General features: G+C 41.4%; 1 protein-coding gene across 2 annotated transcripts; it reads right to left on the reverse strand.

The window, feature by feature from the left end:
- Nucleotides 1–296: 296 nt before the first annotated feature.
- Nucleotides 297–19,390, reverse strand: LOC104927836 (lysyl oxidase homolog 4). Of its 2 annotated transcripts, XM_010742010.3 has the most exons (15): nucleotides 19,282–19,390; nucleotides 18,115–18,383; nucleotides 17,336–18,006; nucleotides 16,467–16,672; nucleotides 9,758–9,796; nucleotides 9,416–9,623; nucleotides 8,473–8,653; nucleotides 6,868–7,022; nucleotides 6,612–6,779; nucleotides 5,920–6,082; nucleotides 5,589–5,832; nucleotides 4,599–4,714; nucleotides 4,097–4,233; nucleotides 1,347–1,458; nucleotides 297–1,258 (listed from the first exon to the last, which is right to left on the reverse strand). In XM_010742010.3, the coding sequence occupies exons 2-15, from the start codon at nucleotides 18,380–18,382 to the stop codon at nucleotides 1,188–1,190; spliced, it is 2,739 nt and encodes a 912-aa protein (XP_010740312.2). In that variant the 5' UTR covers nucleotide 18,383; nucleotides 19,282–19,390; the 3' UTR covers nucleotides 297–1,187. The 2 variants fall into 2 exon arrangements, with proteins under 2 accessions (XP_010740312.2, XP_027138320.1); XM_027282519.1 differs by lacking the exons at nucleotides 6,868–7,022; nucleotides 8,473–8,653; nucleotides 9,416–9,623; ... (3 more) ...; nucleotides 18,115–18,383; nucleotides 19,282–19,390 and adding an exon at nucleotides 6,304–6,442 and having other exon boundaries at nucleotides 6,612–6,748.
- Between the last annotated feature and the right edge of the window lie 818 nt (nucleotides 19,391–20,208).

Raw genomic sequence — 20,208 nt, forward strand, 5'->3', positions numbered from 1 at the left:
CTGCATGAACTGCCTGAACTGCTGTTAAAGGGTACCTTTAATTATTTTATATAACTTATATTATCTTAATAATAAGATAAATTACATAATATAATAAATATATATATTATGTAGTCAGTTAAAAGGCAGAATCTCTTTTAGCAAGATTCCCCAAATCTGCAGAAAATAGCATTAACCTTTATCTTTTTTCTACATAACTCTGCAGTAAAATAAACATGCCTCAAATCAAACCATACAGTTTGTCAATCTGATGTTTATTCTTTAACTACCATTACCAAGTACTGTTAAAGGCGTAATACCGTGGTACAACCAGATCTCATCTGATGTTACCGATGTTAAACAGATAAAGAACAAACAAGTAAAAATAGTTTTCATCATAAAATTAACAATACAAAACACAGCCACACAGGGACAAGTTTCAGTTCAAAAGTACATTAAAATTCTGCATAAATTAGAGACCTAAAGAACAATATTCCAGAGAGGTAATATAAAACTGTACATGACAATACATTTGCAATACATTACAATATTTATTCAAATAAAGCAAAATAGCACCATGAAATAAAAAAATTCTCATTTAAAACCAAAAAACCACACAGTTGTAACAGGAAATACTGCATTTGTAATGTGAACAGTGAAAGCACAGGAAACATGAGTTTTATTGACAGTCTGTTACCTGGGTTGATACTATATGGACGACAGCCTGGTGGTATACTGTAAAAGTAAAGGACTTGTTGTACTCATGTGCCTTCATGTTATTACTTTCTGAACTGTGGTTATGTTTTGATTAAGTTAATTCAATTTGTTACAAAATCCAAGACACATTTTAAAAATTGTTAACTACTTTATGTTTTTATCATGGTGACATGATGCTTGTGATGGCCTCCTTTTTTCTTTTTCTTTTTTTCTTTTTTACTTTTTTTGTCTTCTCCTCTTGCTATGTTTCTCCTTTAATCTCTTTGACTGTCTAACAGAAACAGTCATCACAATCAGACACGGGATCCTAATTAATAATTTTCGTATGAAGTCTCTCCCATACATTCCCAGTTTCCCACCCCTCTCCCTCTTACCATCATCATCTCTATTTACTGGCATGTCATTGTCATTCAACCTCCTTCCCCTGACATGTTGAGGTGTGTTGAGGAGCTTTACAGTTGTTCTGTACTTAAATATGCGTGTTCCCTAATTCACAGGAAGTTGTTGGAGATCTGACGTTGGTGGTCAAACAAGTCCTCCACCTCGGCGCTGTAAGCATCACCTGATGAAAACAGAGAGAAGAGAAGTGGAATACATGGCAACAAATAGAGGAAGCATTTACGTGCACTGAAAAAGTCTTCACACTGTACCTGCATGGCATCCAAACATGTAAACTCGAGCTCCATCGTATTTGCATCGACAGCGCATCACATTGTTTTGGAAATCAGACTCAGCCATATCTAAGGAAGGGTTGACCTCAACCTGTAAAAGGATATAGAATAGAGATGATTCAACTTTCAACAAACATGAAGTTTCAGGCGAAAACGTGTGAGATGACAGATGTTATGTCCTTCCTATTTTCACTGCAATACTTGTGTATATAAGGCCGTCCCTATCTCTATAGCTCCTAATCAAACAGTTATAGCATCCCTGCTTGTATTTCCTGTTGTAATAGATAGGCACATTTGTTGAATTCTCCTGTATGCAGATGATATGTTGTTATATTTGTTGAACGTATAAGTCTCCTTTAACCATACGTATCCGTTTAAATGACACCTCTGGATATAAATAACTGGTTGAAATCCAAACTAATGCCCATTCAATACTACAGTCAGAAGTATCCACCTGAACTGTCTGTCAATGATTCCTTTACCTATCTGGGTATAAAGATTCACCTCACAACACTGAAAACTATTAAAGAAAAGTATGAAAATACCATCTCTAATATCAACAGCTATCTTTGCAGGGTTATATGAATATTTGCCATTTGCTGTTGTTTCTTACTGTAAGTAATTTTGAGTTGGAAATATTTTGGTCCAACACATCAAATGTGTTTATAACCATAAAGTTAATCACAGAACTTATTTTACACCATACAAATGCTATAAAATTGGTTTGACCTCTGACAAATGTATTAATATATAAATCTCATGTCTATATGTTACATATTAAGTCAGGAGATAGTTAGCTTAGCTTAGCATAAGGACTAGAATCAAACTGCTTTCCTGGATGTGACCTGAACTTTACAAAATCTGCCTACAGACATCTTTACAGAGTGCGGGACCATTTTATGACCAGGAGTCTTTGCTGGTTGCTTGACAAAAATTCAAATAAAGTAAGGGAACAAGTGAGAAAGTAACATTTTACGTCAGACAGTTAGAAAACAACTGGCTTTCCATGGGGGCCAACTGAGAAGCCACAGGATTATTGTTCTCTCCTTTTCTATATGGCTCATGATGTATAAATTGGGGGTTCAAATGACGCATGACATCACTTTCCACTGTTATCTCCATACAGGAGAAAAGTAGATGTAGATGACAGTTTTGGGTTTGGATTTAAGTTGCAGCCTATCATTAGACTGTAGCCATGGTTGGTTGCCATGGTTTGTTGTTTTCCACCCTGTCTGTCTGCCTGCACCATATATAAGAAAAGCACACAAATGAATTTTCCTGATGCACACATCAAACAAATAACCTGACCACATATTCAACAAAGCAACCCAGTTTCTTTTTTTTTTCTTACATACAGTATAAATTTTGTGGGTCCAATTATATTTACAACCTAAGATGTAAAATATTCATAATTATGATTCTTTTTAATTACATTTTCAGCCAAAATTGATGTCAAGAACTTATAAAACTATATTTTTAATATTGCATGTTGAGAGCAGCCAATGATTTCAGCACATATTTTATAGTGCCGGTGTAAAACGCCATATTAAGTTGGTGGCAGTTGATGTCTTGTAAGCTCTTGTAATAATGTGAAACAAAGGGCCCACAGCCTGTTTTACAGAACTATGAAAGGTCGTCACTGTAATGTAAAAGACTGTAGGGTTGTGCAGCTGATTCTTAAATGACAGAGCAATCAGGAGTAATCAAGCTGAGGTGGACATGACTCATCGCCTTAAATGTATGGTCCTAAAAATGGCTGCCACCCTGAGACTCTCGGTAAAGAAACACCCAGCTGCATGAAAGACGAGCAAGCATCTGTGCCCTCCCTCCATCTCTCACTTCTCTCTCACACAAATTTATGAGCGGCTCAACTACTGTTGAACCACAATCGCGACCACAAAGTGCTTCTGGGTCACGTTGTCGTGGCAACAGTGGATCTCTGCTTTATGACATGTATGCGGTTTTATCTCTTTAAGACGTGGCTCGTCACATCTGTACAGACTCGCACAGTTTGGACCGGCTACAGTCTACAGGCTTGCATGCAAATCGAACTTGAACATATTGATTTTATGTAAACGCTCAAAAATAATTAGACGCTGTAAACATCATCATTCTGTTGCCACTAAGCTGTCAGGAAAAAATAGAACAAATGACACAGAGGACAGATGAGTATGTCACCACAGCAGATTGGATGTCTAGAAACAGACACTTGATGTCAAACCAACAAACTGAGCTTTAAACATAAAACTGTACAAATGTAAAGTGCTGACAGAGCTGCTCCACTGCCAATAAGCCTGTACTTTCTGAAAGGGTGGACTAATAGCAGGTCTACTTTCTATATAAATCCAGACTAAATTCCCTTTCCTTAAATACGCACACACCCATGAAACTACATACATGCTGTACACCTGAAACAGCCAAGAGCCATTTACTGAAATTATAGTCATTTATCACCACTTTTATCTTGTGTGTGCCTTCAGATGTTGAAACACCAACCCCTGTGTTTGCCTGTTTTTTTCCTGCTTTTTTTGTGTTCACTTTCATGAGAGGTTGTGTAACCGGTTAAGGTTAAGATGATGCCATTTCACCATGAAGATTGAAAGCTGGATTATTTTTTTTTCTCACTGTGCTTTTATTGGACTAACAATTTCACAATTAACTCTACAGACAGCTGAGCAGACTGTATGATGGATTTTTTTTTCTCTGTTATAAATAAGTCTCCTCCGTACCTGGAAGATGTATTCACCGGGTCGAATGTCTGTAATGTCGACCCACTGGCAGTCAATATCGTGGCGGTAGGTGTCCCAGCAGCCAACTGAAATACCTTGGTCTCCCATGTTATAGCAGGCATACCTCTTATGGATACCTTGTAGAAAAACACAGTTGGAAACATATGAGGAGAGATACAAAGAGTGGACTGTGATGTGTAAATTTTCTTAGATGTCAGCCGTTGTGGATTTGAATTTCTACCAACAGCCTGAAATTATAACAAAATGATTTAAAAACCAGATCTTTTTTGGGGGACTTTAAAATGAATAGAAAGCTGCATAAAGCTGTCTGGGTTTTGTGAAGCCAAGATCAATTTAGGCTTGGCCTCTGATCTTACAGTCTGCCGCTGACTTTGGATGCTCATTATGGGATTTCAGCATTGCACTTTTATGTATCCTTGATTCTCTTGTTTGTCACGAATCTGCTCTCATTTATGTAGCATTAATCTGTCATTTGCCTTACCCTCAGGGCAGTAGGTGTCCTCAAGACAGAAGCTGGCTTTGTGACCTTCAGCCACCTTGGATCCGTTTAGCGTCAGCAGATCATAGTGGGTGAACACTTCAATGCTGTGGTAGTGTCTGAGGATTGGATTAGGATGGGAAGATAAATACATGAAGGAGGTGAAGAAAAAATATAAAAAGTTATCAAAGAAACAGAAAAAGTTGTCCTCACGTACATCATTCTGTGAAAAAAGGTGTTTATCTGAAATATAGCAGCCATAAATCCAGTTAGGTTGTTGCGAAGGCGTCAAACAGACACACGGGCAGATAGATATCAGTTTGGTGTTTGCTCATTAAAGAAGCATTCCCAGAACAGACTCAACCAAAAACTGAAAGTCAAACCATATGTTTGCTGCTTGAGGAGGTAGTGATTGGGTTGTGGCTGGGAGAGACAACGAGCTGTGGCTCCCGTTTTGGGACACGGAGCCACAACTGCTGCGATAAGAAGCCAGGCTGCTCTGAGTGCAGTCACGGCTCCTACTGTAACAACTAGGTGACCAGTGAGGAGGGTGTTTATTGTAAACACCATTTTGAAGGATAAAATATTGTGTTTATTGCATTAAATAACAGACTTTTAAATGTGTTTGGTTATTTTTAGTCCACATCTTGAAAACATTGCACTCACCAAATCTTAAATTCCCATTCATCTTTTACTGCAGACATCTAATTGTGTGACCTATCCAGAGGTAGAAACTTTCTCAAATGCTTCTATTTCTTGTGCCACCTCATTATGATGCCTAGTTCTGTGCCACTGAGGAGGCTATGAGGCTTTTTTTTTTTACAACCAAACCCTGCAGCAACTAAAGTCACCGCATAGTTTCTCTCTATCTGGTTGAAGATATAAAATGAGCAGCTGTCGTCAAATGAAAGTCTAAAAGCTCCTCTATGTGACATAGATGCTTGGAAAAAACAAATGGTTCAGGTTGTAGAGCCTCCCTTCTCTCTGGTTTACCTGTGACACTGGTGCCATGTCCAGGTCTCTCTGGTAGCTCGAGGTCGGAAGTCGGCACGGCCCATGTTCATGATACGGGAGGAGAAGCGCAACAGGCGGCGGTGTCCATAGGGCCAGTTCATCCTGGCGGCAGAGGAGGACAGGCAGTTCTCTTCATTAGCGCAAGTCAGCAGGTGAAGGGGTCGGTCCTCAAGGTAGGCCGTCTCTTGGACAAGTTGGGCATCCAGGACAAGGTCAGGCGCAGCTACAGGAATCAAAAATAAGGGGTCAAGAATCCTGTTGCACAAAAAGTATGATTGCGCTCACATGTTGATGCTGGTTTTGGACTCACTTTCTGCACATGTGACTCCTGCAGCTCTACCATCTCCTCCTCTGGGACAGTAGACATTTGTGTTTCTGCGACACTGCTGGATGGAAATCTCAGTACCGATACAGTGAGTTCCACTCAGAACCACCTCAGCAGCATCTGAAGATCCAGGCCAGTACCAGGTCTCCTGTGCAGAGACACAACAAGAGATCATTAGAGCTCATTTGTGCAGTGGTGGAACAAAAAGTGTCACAGCTGAAAGCAAATAGCAGTCTCTGCTATAAATAAATAAAGCCCATTTTATATAGAAACTATCAGTACACATAATCCCATTTTCCACTCTTTTTCACAGTTTTTCAAAAACTGCCTGTTAAATGGTCCCAGCAGTCCCCTTCAAAACACACTCACGCTGCCCTTTCCATGCACAGTTCTATTTTCAGTTTGTTTGCTCTGTGAATTTCTTCCGATCTCTCTTCGCCTCACTTTCCCTCTTTTATTTTCGGTGCGCTGGAAGTGGACGTTTGAGAAGCCTGTAATTACCTCAGGCCTTGGTAATAACACAGCAGACACATAAACAGCAGGACGGAGAGAGAGAGAGGGACAGAGAGAGAGAGGCAGGGGGGTGTAATATAGGAACACACAGAACAAAAGCCTCAAGGCAGAAGAGCAGAAATCTTGCAGAAAAACATCAACATATTATTTTCTTTGCTGTTTACCTGATGGGCTCTTGAGGCGAAACCCAAGCCCAGCTGTCGACAGACCACCATGGCCTCATTGATGCCCCAGTTCTCACTGCAGACAGAGCCCCAGCGCCTCACCCCTCTGACCTCCATCAGCACCTCCACACGGCCTTCTGCTGAATCTCTACCTCCTGCCAGACGCACCTGAAGGTGAAGGGAGGAGAACGTGTTTTCTGAATAATTCTAAATGTCCATCTTTGGATATGTATGCATGAACGGAGACGCTTCTCACCGTGGCCTGCAAGCCGGTGTTGGGGACGTTGCAGCGGACCGCTACATCCTGGGTGTGTTTGCAGGTGTACAGAGGCACCGGCCTGTAGTGACAGTCTGTAATTGACTTCTCCCTGCCCGTACACTGCACACTGTTCATGTGGATGGGACCAGTACCTACAGATGAAGGGCGTGGAGCGACAGTTCATTGATTCACATGTGTCTTACCAACCATAAGCCACATGCAAGACAACAGGCTACACACACACACACGCACATGATACATAAAAGACTAAAGTCGTGGATGTCCGCAGAGTGGGATTAAGAGCCCAGACATGATCAGGACCTCTGATGTGGCTCTGAAACTGAGATTAACCAGAGAGCTTTCAGTCTGAATGACTCTACACTGCACACCAGAGCCGTGCTTTACAAACCAGAATAGATACCAAAAATGGCAAAATGGAGGAAAATCTTCTAACACTTCTATGTTTGCGTAGGTGTGTGAGGCCCAGGCTAAAGACCCTATAATTTAGCCTTAAATAGCTCATGATGTCATCGAGTCTAGCTGCATTACCCATGAGCCTTCACATGGCTCCTGCAACACACAGATTCACCCCCTCTGTACTATACGTTCACACAACTCTGGCAAACAACTGTCCTGAGACATTAAAAGCCACATTGCTCCATTTTGCCATTAAACCATGTCCATTATTTAGACATAAGCAGCATAGCACCTACTTTAATAGAGCCCTAAAAGCAACACTCAAGCGGTTTCCATGAATTACTTCATTAAATAAAGTAGAGTGAGGGAAATGCACCCACCATTATAGGACATGCTATGTGCTCATTTGGGCAGAAAGATAATGGGAGGAAATGAACATGATTATAGAGTTTTTGCAGAGGTATGGAAAAAAAAGAAAAGAAAAGAAAAACAATAACTGAGTGCGTGAAACGACGATTTAGAGGCTATACTTCTATGCCAACAATGAAAGCAGTGCCAAAGTAATCACAATCTTTCTGAACGTTTGATTCCACTCAGTGCTGATTGCCTGACATCCTGATTTCAAAGCTGCACCGACTTTTCACATACAACAGCTTTATTTTGACAGCAATGCTTTGCTATTGTTCACAATGTTAAAACCTGCTAGCGTAGTTTACACTTGTATAATTGGTCATGGGTAGAGTGCCTCAACAATCAGCTTCCGCGACAGAAGTAGAAGTCGGGCTGTAAACATTTTTTCTCGGTTTATTTGTCTGCTCTGGTTCTTGGTTCTTGGAGTGCTCCGTTTAGCACTAGACATTTAGGCTGAGAAGTGTTTAGTCTAAAGGATCACTGAGCTCATACTCAGGGTGCATGGTGAGCTCATACGCCGATACAAAGTCTATAACACACATAACTTGTTATCAAATCAGTAGGCACAGGGTTTTTTTTTCTATTCTCTATGATTTTATGAAATAAGATGTCTGCTCACTATAGGATGAGGAAGACAAAAAAAATATGACTTTGTTTAAACATGACCTCATTGGTCATGTAAATACATCACTGGAAAGCACCAGAAAGACTTCAAAGTGCAGATTGACTTTATGTACACTATGTATGTGGCTATGTTTATGTTTCCTATCTTACCCTGTCCCAGTTGAGCCTTGGTGAGGGCCTCTTTGGCCGTTCCAAAGCCCAGCTCTCTGCAGACCACGCTGGCTGCAGTGATGTCCCACAGGTGGTCACACACGGTGCCCCACTTGCCCTCCTTCAGCACCTCAACACGGCCCTCCCCAAGCCGGGGCCCCGCCTTCAGACGCACCACAGGCTGGACACAAAAAGGAAAAGTTAAGGTGAGAAATGGTTGTCTGGATCGACCTGGAAACATTGGATGACAGGGAACATTTTCCGATTATTCAGTTTAGACAGTTAAACTGCCCCATAAATTAGATTTTAGCCTGAAAAATAATATCATACTTTGGATATATTGAATATATAGATTTTCTCAACATAGGTCTCTATAGCAAATTTCTCCGTATATGACAACTGTACTGAGTCAGATTTTTATTTTTTTTAACTCACCCATTCAAATTATATTAAGGCTTAAAGTTATGCATAATTAACAGTGTGGTTGCTTTGACTGACAGGAGGTGCCATTACAGATGATTTGTTTAAGCACAAGGGCATCATTCAGCCCGCCACAGGTCCGCTGATGATTCACGTCTTTGCCCATTTTTAGATTAGCCAGGAGGCCGAAGATTGCTGCCAACATGGCGGCAGCAAGTGCCACAGATTTCGAGCTTCAAAATGACTCTTGAGACACTTTTAGGTGATGTCACGGATACAACATTCATTCTTTATATTGTCAGTGGAATTAACACATGACAGCAGTTTACATTGCTGCAGGTTTGTTCAACTTTGTCCAGAGCCAGGTTAGCTGTTTCATCCTGCTTTGTTATGCAAAGATAAGCGAATTATCTGCCGGTTCTAAAACACAGATTAGAGTGTGGTATTTCTGAAAATATCAAGCTCCATCTTCTTTACTTTTCACACTTTTGTATTATTATTTTACTTCTTCCTTCATACTCACAGGTACAGGGGGTGGTGCAGGTGCCCTGCCATAGCGCGCAAACTGGTACCCAAGGACACAGCGGACCACAGCGTGCATGCCTCCATTGCATGGGACAGTATTCCTGGGGATCGACAGCTGTGCCTGGCACTGTGACAGAGAAACCTCCAAACCCTGACACTGGACCTTCTCCACCCAGTAGCCCTTCTTACTGCTCTGTGTCCTCAGCCTTGGTGGAGAAAGAGGTGGAGGAGGAAGAGAAAGCAAAGAAAGACATAGGAGGTATGTTTGTGATTTGTCACATTACTCATGATCATGACGTTATACAGTTATATCCTTTAAAGAGCAGATGTTTGATTTTACCTGGAGGATGGATCAGCCAACTTGGAGTCCCACTGTTTCCTGAAAGAAAAAGAATATCAGACTCTGAGGGTTTTTAAAAAAAGTTACAACTGTGCATCTTTACATCCAGTAGACTAAACAAACTATCTGCTCCTCCCAATCTCCTCTTACCCCCCCTCAATCATCCTGTCTTCTTGTCCTTGACATCCTGACTCTGTCTATCAACCTTTAAATAAACAAATTGAAAGCTACGAAGGAGACACAACATTCTGGAAAGGGCGTGTGTGTCTTTGGATAAACATAGCCCTTGTGTAAGAGACAGTGAGTGAGCGAGGGAGATTTACAATAATGGATCACAAAATTCTTCTTTCTTCCCTTCCAAACCACCACTTATCATTACTTGTTTTTTTCTTATTTAGGTCTTCCATTTCTACATTCATGGGTATTTCTGTTCCAGTGTTTGTCTATATGTCTACAGTGGATGTCTGGTTTGGGGCATCCATGTGGAAAAAAACCTAAAAATATGAATAAGCCACTATACATTAATTCCTGCGAGAAGCCTTACTGAAGTCAGCCAACTCCAACAGGGTTTTCTAAACTGTGTCTAGTTTCATGGATGTTACTTTAAACTAGACTCAAATCCTAAAGGGAAACAGCGTGTATATACAAAATGAGGCCCCCTGTGTCTGGATACACACACACACGCTAACACACACCACCTAAAAAGTGATGAAGGAGAAAATAAAGTGAGAATTCAATAAAAAGAATGATTCACACACCAGGCAGAGTCTGGGAAGTGTCCTTCCGCGACACACACACACACACGCACACATTAGAGCTGAACCACTTGCATCGACCAGTGTGACCACAGACAGGTGCAGTGTGACTGACGCCCTTCATGAATGCGCCTGAATTAAATGAGTCACAACACCAAGTATAGACAGGAGGAGAGTTTACTATACACCCAGATTCATGATGCAATTAAATATTTGGCAAACTAAAAGAGGACATGTTTCCTCTCCAGGAGAACCCCAGTGTCCTGGTATTCCACACGTTACTATGCACAGTCCCAACATTATATGATGCTGGAAGGGCCTCTAAGGAAACCCACAATAGAAGCCTTGAGACAGACAGACCATTGTAAGGAACATAAGCACCACAAATCATTAACAGTGAAGGGCAATCTGTATATGGAAATGTCTATCTTTAGATAGGCATACACTGTTACATATCATTATTTTGTGATAACAGTGGAGAAGTGTCTGGTCCAGATGAATAATCCATGGTGAATACATTTGTTTATTTTTCCTCTTGTACAATGAAATGATAAATCTGCACTAAATCCACTAAATATCTTGACTTATTGTGTAGTTGTATCTTGCTTTGTAGCTTTTGGACCACTCATTATCATTCATTTGGAGTCATGTTTCTGGCCACCTGATGATTGTCAGTCAAATAGTCACTCTCTTATAGCTCTGTTTTTGGTCTCCACCAGCTGCTGTGCCACACCCATGGCGTCTCATGCTGATTTACAAGGTCCCCTTAAGCGCCTGTATGAGACGCTGTTTTAACATGTGGTCAACATGAAAAGGTCATAGTTTGTCAAGGATTAGGCAACAAAACTACTTGGTTAGATTTAGGAAACCATTATGATTTGGGTTAAAATGAGTACATTATGTGACACAAGTGACGTAAGTAACGTAACTTAAAACTTTAAATAAATCAACGTCCACTTTTGGTTTTAGTGAGATAGCTAGCGGAAAAATGTGCCACTCAGCGTATTTCCCACACAGTCTGATGAAATGTGAAGAGAATGAGAGAATGAATGCTAATAATCGAGTAAACATGTGCCAAGACCAAATAAAATGAAGGAGTTAAAAATAAGACCTAGACTTAAATAAATTCAGTTTATTTGTTTGAAGCGTTTTGCGGTAAAGGAAAAGAAATTAAAACTTACTTACAATCTGATCTTCTTAAAGGAAAAGCTTCCTTTTGTCTAAATTTGTAATATACATTTTTAATTAACTGTATCATTTATTGATGTATTTAGTGATACTTTTAATTTGGCTGATATCTTTTTTTTAACATTATGTCAGTCTCTGGGTTTCGTAGACATCTTCAAATTACGTGCAACAAACAGTGTAAAACCTGAACAACATTGAATTTAAGATGAATTAAAATGGATTAAAATAACAGTTCGGAGACTTTGTGATGCAGAACTAATTACATACAATTTTCAGGTACTTCCCCAGGTTGTGAACCCTGTGACTCCTGTTGGAGTTTCTAGTTACTGTTTAGCCGCTAGTATCTCTCTTTATATATCTGTTCATTACTTTATTTTACTTCTGTTCTCTTTTATGTTTTTCCTTTCATCCCCACTTTGCTTGTTTTCTTTTCTCTCTCTCTCTGTTTTCTTCATTCTTTCTTCCTTTCTTTCCTATCTTTTATTGCCCTCCCTTTGTTCGTGTCTAGCTGGTCTGAAACAGATACAACCTCTGCGAGGGAATGAGATGTATAAAATGGTATATCTAGGCAACAAAATTGATTAATAGATAGATTTCTCCTTATGTTGATGACGAATGAATTGCGTATGGTAGTGTGTATATCTGTGTTTGCACAGTTCAAAATGTTTCATAACTCGGGGGTAAATCAAAATGAGAGACACAGACTCTGGGGGTGTTACTCAGAGGAGGGGGAGAAGGGGGGGTGCTACCCATATAATTGCCTGCTCTGCTTGGCAGTGTCTGCTGTGCGGTTGAACAGTAGCATGTTGGTTCACACACAGCAGACATGGAAATATGCACGTACATATCAACTTTCCCTGCCTAGCCTCTGTAAAAACAAAGCTCTTTAAAACCCCAACGTCGTTACCCGGCATTTTGGCTGCATGCTGGGAAACAAGGAGTGAGTGATGTAAGACTGAAATCTCTGTGAACTGGGCAACTTTTATGAGCATCGCCCCAACTTCACAGGAAGAGGAAAAGCATGTTCTTTTGGTTTTCACTGACACGTGTGAGTTGTCCAACTGAGAGATAAAAGCACGGTGTATGCCATGTCTGATGAATTAAAACTGTCTTAAGTGTTACAAGGAGATTTAAATGAAGGGAAGGTAACCACAGCATCAAGTTTCAGGCACAACAAACAGGTCATGACCGCAGCACTGCCGAATCCTCTTAACCAGGAGAGGACTTTCTTATTTCTCAGGATCATCAGCTCATTGCCAGGTTTTTTATGCAACTCTGACCACACAATACCATCAGCCAAACTGGAGAGGGGAGCTGACTCTCAGGAAAGCAAAGATAACCTGTTATTATACTGCATGAATGCAAAGCTGCCTGACTGGAACAATTGGCTCACCCAGGAGACAGCAGGTTGCCACACTGACTTCATAACAGCCTGTAGACAATCTCATCAACCTCCATGGAACGAAAACTCAAAGGGGTCATAATGATGTACTTTCCATGAAATGTGGGTTTTAGTATAATTGCCACAAAGGCATAAAAAGTCTTTAAAAAGACGTAACTGAGGATGGGAGAAGGAGCAGGGGGTTAAAGTAAATTGAGCTGACGAAGTTACTGTCAGCCTCAAAGAGAGCGTGGATGTGATGAAACAAGGGAGATGGAAAATGGCTTTAGCACTTGCCTTTTGTAAGCGCAGCAAAGTGGGGGAGTATTTAAACATCTGTAAAAATGTGCTGAGCAACTTAACAGGCTGAGACAAAGCCAGTCACACCAAAAAAACAACCACATGGCCAGAGGGGGAAGTGCTGACACAACATAGGGTGTGCAGCAGGTTCAGCCGAGAGAATATTCTAGATTAGAGGATCCCTCAGACCATAATTACAGCTGTTCCAGTGGACACAAACCCCAAAGAAGAGCAGGCATGGACAACTGTCAGTCCAGCATGTAGCACTAAGAGGTTATGTGACTCTTATCGCGTGTGAATCAATATGAGCAAAAAGTATAGCCATGCTATGCGGCTCGGTGACACTGCATTTAGGCACAGCGGTGCTTTGAGCAAAATGTTAGCACCAGCATTATGATATGCTTGCAGTGACAATGCTGACATATAGAAGGTATAGTGTTTAATATAGTCAACATCTTATCACAAAGTCCAGCTGAAGTATTGGACAAATTAAAATTTGGACCTGATCATGGCGCTAGATGAAAAAAAAAAAAGAGATTGTGTAGGTTATTGTAATTTATCCTCAGGAGAACAGGAACTGTCTGAACTAATTTTAATGGCAATCCAACCGATAGTTGGTGAGATATTTTACATAAAAACAACCTCAAGATGGCACAGAAGTGTCTGTAAATCATAAATGTCTGTCCATCCTCTGGGGACCATGAATGTCTGTACAAAATTTCATGGCAACCACACTGTTCACTTCACTAAAAATGGCCATTGTAACTCTGTCTCAGGAAACATTTTCAAAAGGAACCCAACATAAATATCTGCTTTAAAGTACGTAAACAAATGTGGCACCAGATGCCAAAGATCCACCTCTTGTTGCTTGATCCTCCTTGTTAAAAAAAACTTTCTTCTCCCCTCAGCTGTTTACTGTTGGACAAAAATGGCTGCTCCATTCGTCTCCCACGTAGCTGGGTGGAGGTTGACAAAAAGCAAACAACATTCTCTGGCCTCGACCAGTCTTTACAGAGGCTGCTGGTTGGGTTCTTGGCAAAGGAATATGGTGTTCCTCCAGACAACTCTGAGGTGTTTTTCTGTGTTGTTGTCCACATTAGGTTCAGATTTAGAAACAGACTTGGACATATTCTTTTCTACGTTTTTGTTCCATCTTTTTCTTGAAAGTGCTCCTAGCGTGATCAAAACAAACCACTTAAAAGTGAGGACAGATTAGATAGAAGTTTACCACATCAATGCAACTGAACAACACAGCTCCAAAGAAGCTTTAAGAGATAAGACATTATGAGATGTTAGTTATTCATTATTAGGCTGTGGACATCCTTGGGCAGCCTGTATCCTGCTGCTGAATAGAGCCAAGCAGGACACAAGGGATAATTATTGGCGACATGGAGCGACAGATGGTGCAGGGCAGGCAAGCGGTCAGTACAGTCGTCCTGTTAGCCAAGCCATAAAAAGACCTCTGTGGGCAGACAGACGGACACACAGAGGGTTGTGTTTGCGTGTGCACAAGCGTATATGTGTATGTGTTTGGTGTTTATTTGTGTATGCATGTGGATCTCGTACATTGTTTATATAACGTCTCATAGGACGCTGTGCGAAGAGGGTGGAGGGAGCGATGTATTGGCATACGTGTGTGTGTAAGTGAGGTATTTGGGTTTTGGTTAAGGGCTTTGAAGGTTTGTGTAGGTGCTTCAGTGGGTATTTATGGCTAAAGTTAGGAGGGTGAGCTGGATTTGTGGAGACAAAATAAGTATAACAGTCTGACATTATTAGTTGAGCAAATGATTTGTGCTTGAGGGGAAATAAAAATGAATGTGAAAACATAGAAAGCTGAAGTTTTGTTTGTTTTCCTACTTAGCCTCTGCAGGCCTACTAGCTTTTGTAACTCAGTGGGGGTTTTCTTATCCTAAATGTGCAGTTAAGTAATTTAAGTAAAACAGTAATTTTGACAAAGAAAATTCAATATTTGTTTTGATTCAACAACTATGGCATCAATGCAGCTACTAGCTAACAAACTAATGTTCTCTTTAATTTTACTGTCCAGTAAAGCATTAGATACCTAGTTCGATTTAACCTGCATCAATCATTTTGTCCACTTTTGGGCATCCAAAACATGCTGTGAATACAACACAAACATCATACCCATGTCGGTTTATAGCAAGCATACTCTGTCTTATTGGTGTATCCTGCAGATACTGAGCAACATTATTCATTTGGAGTTGTGTTTCTATCCATTGGATGAATCCCAGTCAATTCGAATATGGTTTGGTCTCCACCAACTCCTGAGGGAACTATCTGGCTCTACTTTAGTGGCTAAAACCCTTTGACATACATGCATTCCTTTTATCTATTGTTAATATAAGAATGTTGATTAAAGCAGCATAAAAATGAATGGAAACGCACAGTAGGGAGCTTTTCAGAAAGACAAATAAAAGGAAATCTTTCGAGTTACATGTTCTTGCCAAGGTCCATTTTAGCTAGCTTCTAGGTAGCTCGAAAACATGTCACTGCTTGTTTATAGAACACTGATGCTTAATCTGGTAATAGCTATATAAATATGACTTGATTAATCCCTGTTAAATGATATAGTGTTCAAATTGCCTCAATGGTACTTTCAGACATACCACTCTGCATCAGAAAATGCTGCTGCACACAGTTTTTCCTGGGGGGTTCTTAATTATATGAGATTAGAAGCCATGTAAGGGAGGTTACATGTAAAGGCACACACCATAATGATGATGATAATCTTCTGGATCTAACATAAATAACATACTCTGCGACTATTTTAAAGCTCTGTGTTAAGGCCCACTCAGCCAAAGGGGCAGACAGCCCTGGAGGACGGCCAGGCTCAGTTAATGCCACAGTGGACATGGTCATGCCAAGTGTGGTTGTACTAATGACAGCAGTTGTGGTTAACCTTTACTACGGGGGGGTTGGAATAGTAATGCAGGCATGGGGCCGCCTAATTCGTGAAAGGATGTGTAGTCCACCACACTTTTCCATCCCTTTTATAACCACACACACACACACATATGTGCACACACTCTTCTGTCACTCGCTGTATCCACTCTCACATACACACCTGTAGGCATTTTGGTCAAACGCTTCTGCATCAGGGAATCCTAACATGCCACAGACGACACGGCTGCTGCTGAGGTCCCAGCCATTGCTACACACATGACGCCACCTCCCAGCATGCTTCACTTCCAGCACTCCTTCCGTCACCAGGCCGCCATTGTTGCCGGACAGCACAGGCCGGAGACGAGCCTCCTCCAAGTGAACAGATCCCTGTACACGAGAAAACATACAGAAGATAGAGCTGGATCTCTGTCACACTTTTTGGAGGTGTTGGCCTCGGCACACATCAACCAAGCTTTTGTTATGCACACTAACACGGGATTAAGTTGAGTCAGTAAACACGGCTTTGTTTAACTATGTATAAGCGCAGACAGCACACAATCAAGAGAAGAACAACATGATAAGATGACATGCCTTGTCTCTAATCATCACACTCTCTAATCATCCGCATTATGTACTGTAGGCAGCAGGAAGGAAACTAACAAACAACACAGTTTGTTTATTGTGTCTGGATTTGTGTCATGATAATTACAAAATGGTAAGGGAAGTGTAAACTCTGCAAGTTGAAAGCAAAGAAAGCCAAACGCAAGTGATAAATGTCCTGCAATTTCCTTTCATTTGATTTTCTTGCATGTTTCAGGAGTCGGGGCCGTAGATCTTCTGGTGGTTGGGTCCTAAACTTAAAGTCCTGCTGCTGCACCAGAAGTGGATCCGGAGAGGGTCTGGTTTTAGGTTTGTCTCTAATTATACATGTCCATTGGCCTGTGGCTCCACAAATTACATTTAATGTATGAGAGTCTGAATGAAGTTAGATCGGACTAGCTTCTTGGTGTGCACCAGATGTTGTGTGTGTCTCTGTTTGTGTGTTTTTACCTGTGTAATGTATTGCGCATCAGTCTCCAGTCCCATGTCTGGATAAAGAGGCTCTGGTTCGACATGATTCCCACTGAGCTGCTGATTTCTGTCACTCCTTCGCTCAGACTGGAGCTGGGAATGAGGCTGAGACTGCCTGTCTACTTGTCCCCCTGCCTCTCGTCTTACTGCTTGTGGACTGGTCCTCGCTGTCTCTTGTCTCTGTCTGTATGATGCACCATTCACTAGACGTGATGGTAGCTCATGCCCTTGTGGGAGAGCTGAGTTGACCTGCGGGGCTGATCTGGAACCATCTCGATTCCGACGCAAGATCTGGATCTCATGGCCATTTTCCTGAGGTGAGATGCTGCTGCGACGGGTAGCTGTTGGGTTGCGATGGAGGGCGATCTCATGGCCTCTTGCAGAAGAAGAGGTGGAGGCTGGGGCTGAAGGTGGAGCTGGAGGGGATACAGACTGTGGTGGGGTTCTCTGTCTTGGCTGGCTTGGCTGGTTCCTTGAGGGTGAAGGAGGCTCCTGCACTGTAGCAGGGGCCCCAGGTCTCCTTTCTGGACTGCAAATGACCCCCAGGTCCTCAGCATGGGTGCAGTCATTGATTCCCCAACCATTGGAGCGACACTCTGCAATGGAGAGCTCTGTGCCCGTGCAGCGCACGTTATCCAACCAGATCAAACCTAACAGCGAGAAAGGTTTAAAATTTAAAATTTAATATTGAAACAAAAGATTAAGTTAAAACTTTATTACCAAGGCTTACAAAACTAAATGCCATTGGCCGGACATACCTCGTCCCTCGCCAAACTTGGCACTGTGCGCCCAGGTAAAGCCACGTTGGAAACCCAGCTGTCGGCACACCACGTTGGCCAAGTTAAGATCCACCTCGTCATCACACACTGTGCCCCATGCACCATTGTAGAACACCTCCACACGTCCCTCATTGGCACCACGCCGCCCCACGCCTGCTAGACGCACAAGCACCTCCTGGGCAGACAGCGGAGGGGGGTAGAGGAGAAAGAGGAGGAGGAATGTGGACAGGGAGCTGAGGCACAGCATTCTGGAGATAAAGAAAGGGAGGGTGATAGAAATTGTTGATGGTGGGAAAAGAAAAGCAAATAGTACAGAAAACAGAGAAGATACATGTAAAGCTGGAGGTCCTAAATATATATGCACATGTTACCACAAAAATGCCAAAAATCACCCAAAGCCATGAAACTCACATTCCATACTCCAGACAAAACATATAATTAGAAACGTCTTCTAACCCTAATGGGACATTTCACAATAAAATGAAAGATTGATAGGTGTTTTTAAATAATCAGTCATTTATAGGACAGTCAGATGCATGAGAAACATTGTGAAAACGTAGCCCAGTCAGAGCAAAGGGAGTAATAACCAAGGCTAAAAGTAGCCTCTCCATCCAGCCAACGGAAACTTTGGCTTTCCGCAAACCCTCAGGCTTAGCTGCATGTATTTAGCCAACAGACACAAATGCAAATAAACAGCGTCATAAAAATGTTCTCATACATAAATAAAGCAGAAGGTCTGTGCCTGTGAGAGACATTTTTGTTAATGAGCAATGATTAATTCATCCTTGGACCACCCCAATAAACTTTTTCTTCTAACTGAGGGGAAGAAACTGGAGAGATAAGGAGCGAGAGGAGGAGAAATCTGGAGGATAAAAGAGACGCCTTATAGTAAATGAATCCACAGAGGGGTCAGTCAAATTCTGCTTTCCATGTTCCTACATACAACGGTACAAATAATTATGTAGAAATAAAAGCCAACTCAGACGGTTTAATTATAATAATATAATAATTAAACAGGAGAAGGGAGTCAGGATAAGTTCAGGCAGCAGCAGGGATGAAATCAATGATGAATTATGGAGGACAAATGGACTGAGACTAGAGGTGGGATCAAGAGAAGAAAGAAAAAAGTGCCAAAGTGTAACTCACCTATCTGTTGATCTCAGCCTGGTGTCACTAGGAGAAAGAAGGGAGCGAGCACTGGAGCAAAAGAAGGCAGTGAGTTTGGTCCTGCTGTCTCTCTATTCTCCTCTTTTCCCTCCCTCTTTCTTTTTCTGTCACTCCCTCAGATCAGCCGCTTCATCCATCTCTCCCATTTTCTTCATTTAAACAACTCCCCCCCCATCACAGGTCACATGTGTCCTTCCCATCACCTATCAAGGGAAATGTGGGAAGTGAAAAGTAACCACACAAATCAAAGAAAACACAAAGGAAAGATCCAAACATGAAAAATGTATGTTATCTTTCGCTTTCTAAATATCAAATCAGACTACAGTGAATTAGATGATTTTTAAATCATTCGTGCATCTCAACACAGGCTTGTTAACACTTGTTTTACACACACATACACACAGTATGTTGCTATTTTTATTTTATTTTGCAACATGTAGTTCAAATCAAACCATCTTACCATCTTTCTTCTTCTTACCAACTGGTCACATGATCAAGCTACACAGGACACTCAACTTATAAAAGACCATGATTTCACAAGGATCTCGCTGTTTTTTTGGGGGAAAAAAAACTTTCCCCTCTGTTGTCTGAGAGGGTGTGTGTGTTTTTTTCCCCCCGCACAATGGTAAAATCATATGCACAAATACACACACACACAGCGCTGGCACCATCCTATGCCCACAGTTAGTGGTGTCATGAAATAAATGCTATGTAAAAACAGAGCTGCTTGTCTCGCTTTCTCTTTCTCTTTGCATAAAGTTCAGTTTCATGACATCCTCAGTCGTGGCACCTCCTTGAGGAAAGCTGTCTCTATGAATAGAAATGGATGGCGGCTCCATGTTTAAATGCAGAAGAAGAAGAGCAGATATTCCTAAAAATGAGGCTAAATTTTAATCCACAGTGATT

The sequence above is a fragment of the Larimichthys crocea genome, chromosome X, assembly GCF_000972845.2.
Source record: "Larimichthys crocea isolate SSNF chromosome X, L_crocea_2.0, whole genome shotgun sequence".
Lineage (NCBI taxonomy): Eukaryota > Metazoa > Chordata > Actinopteri > Sciaenidae > Larimichthys > Larimichthys crocea.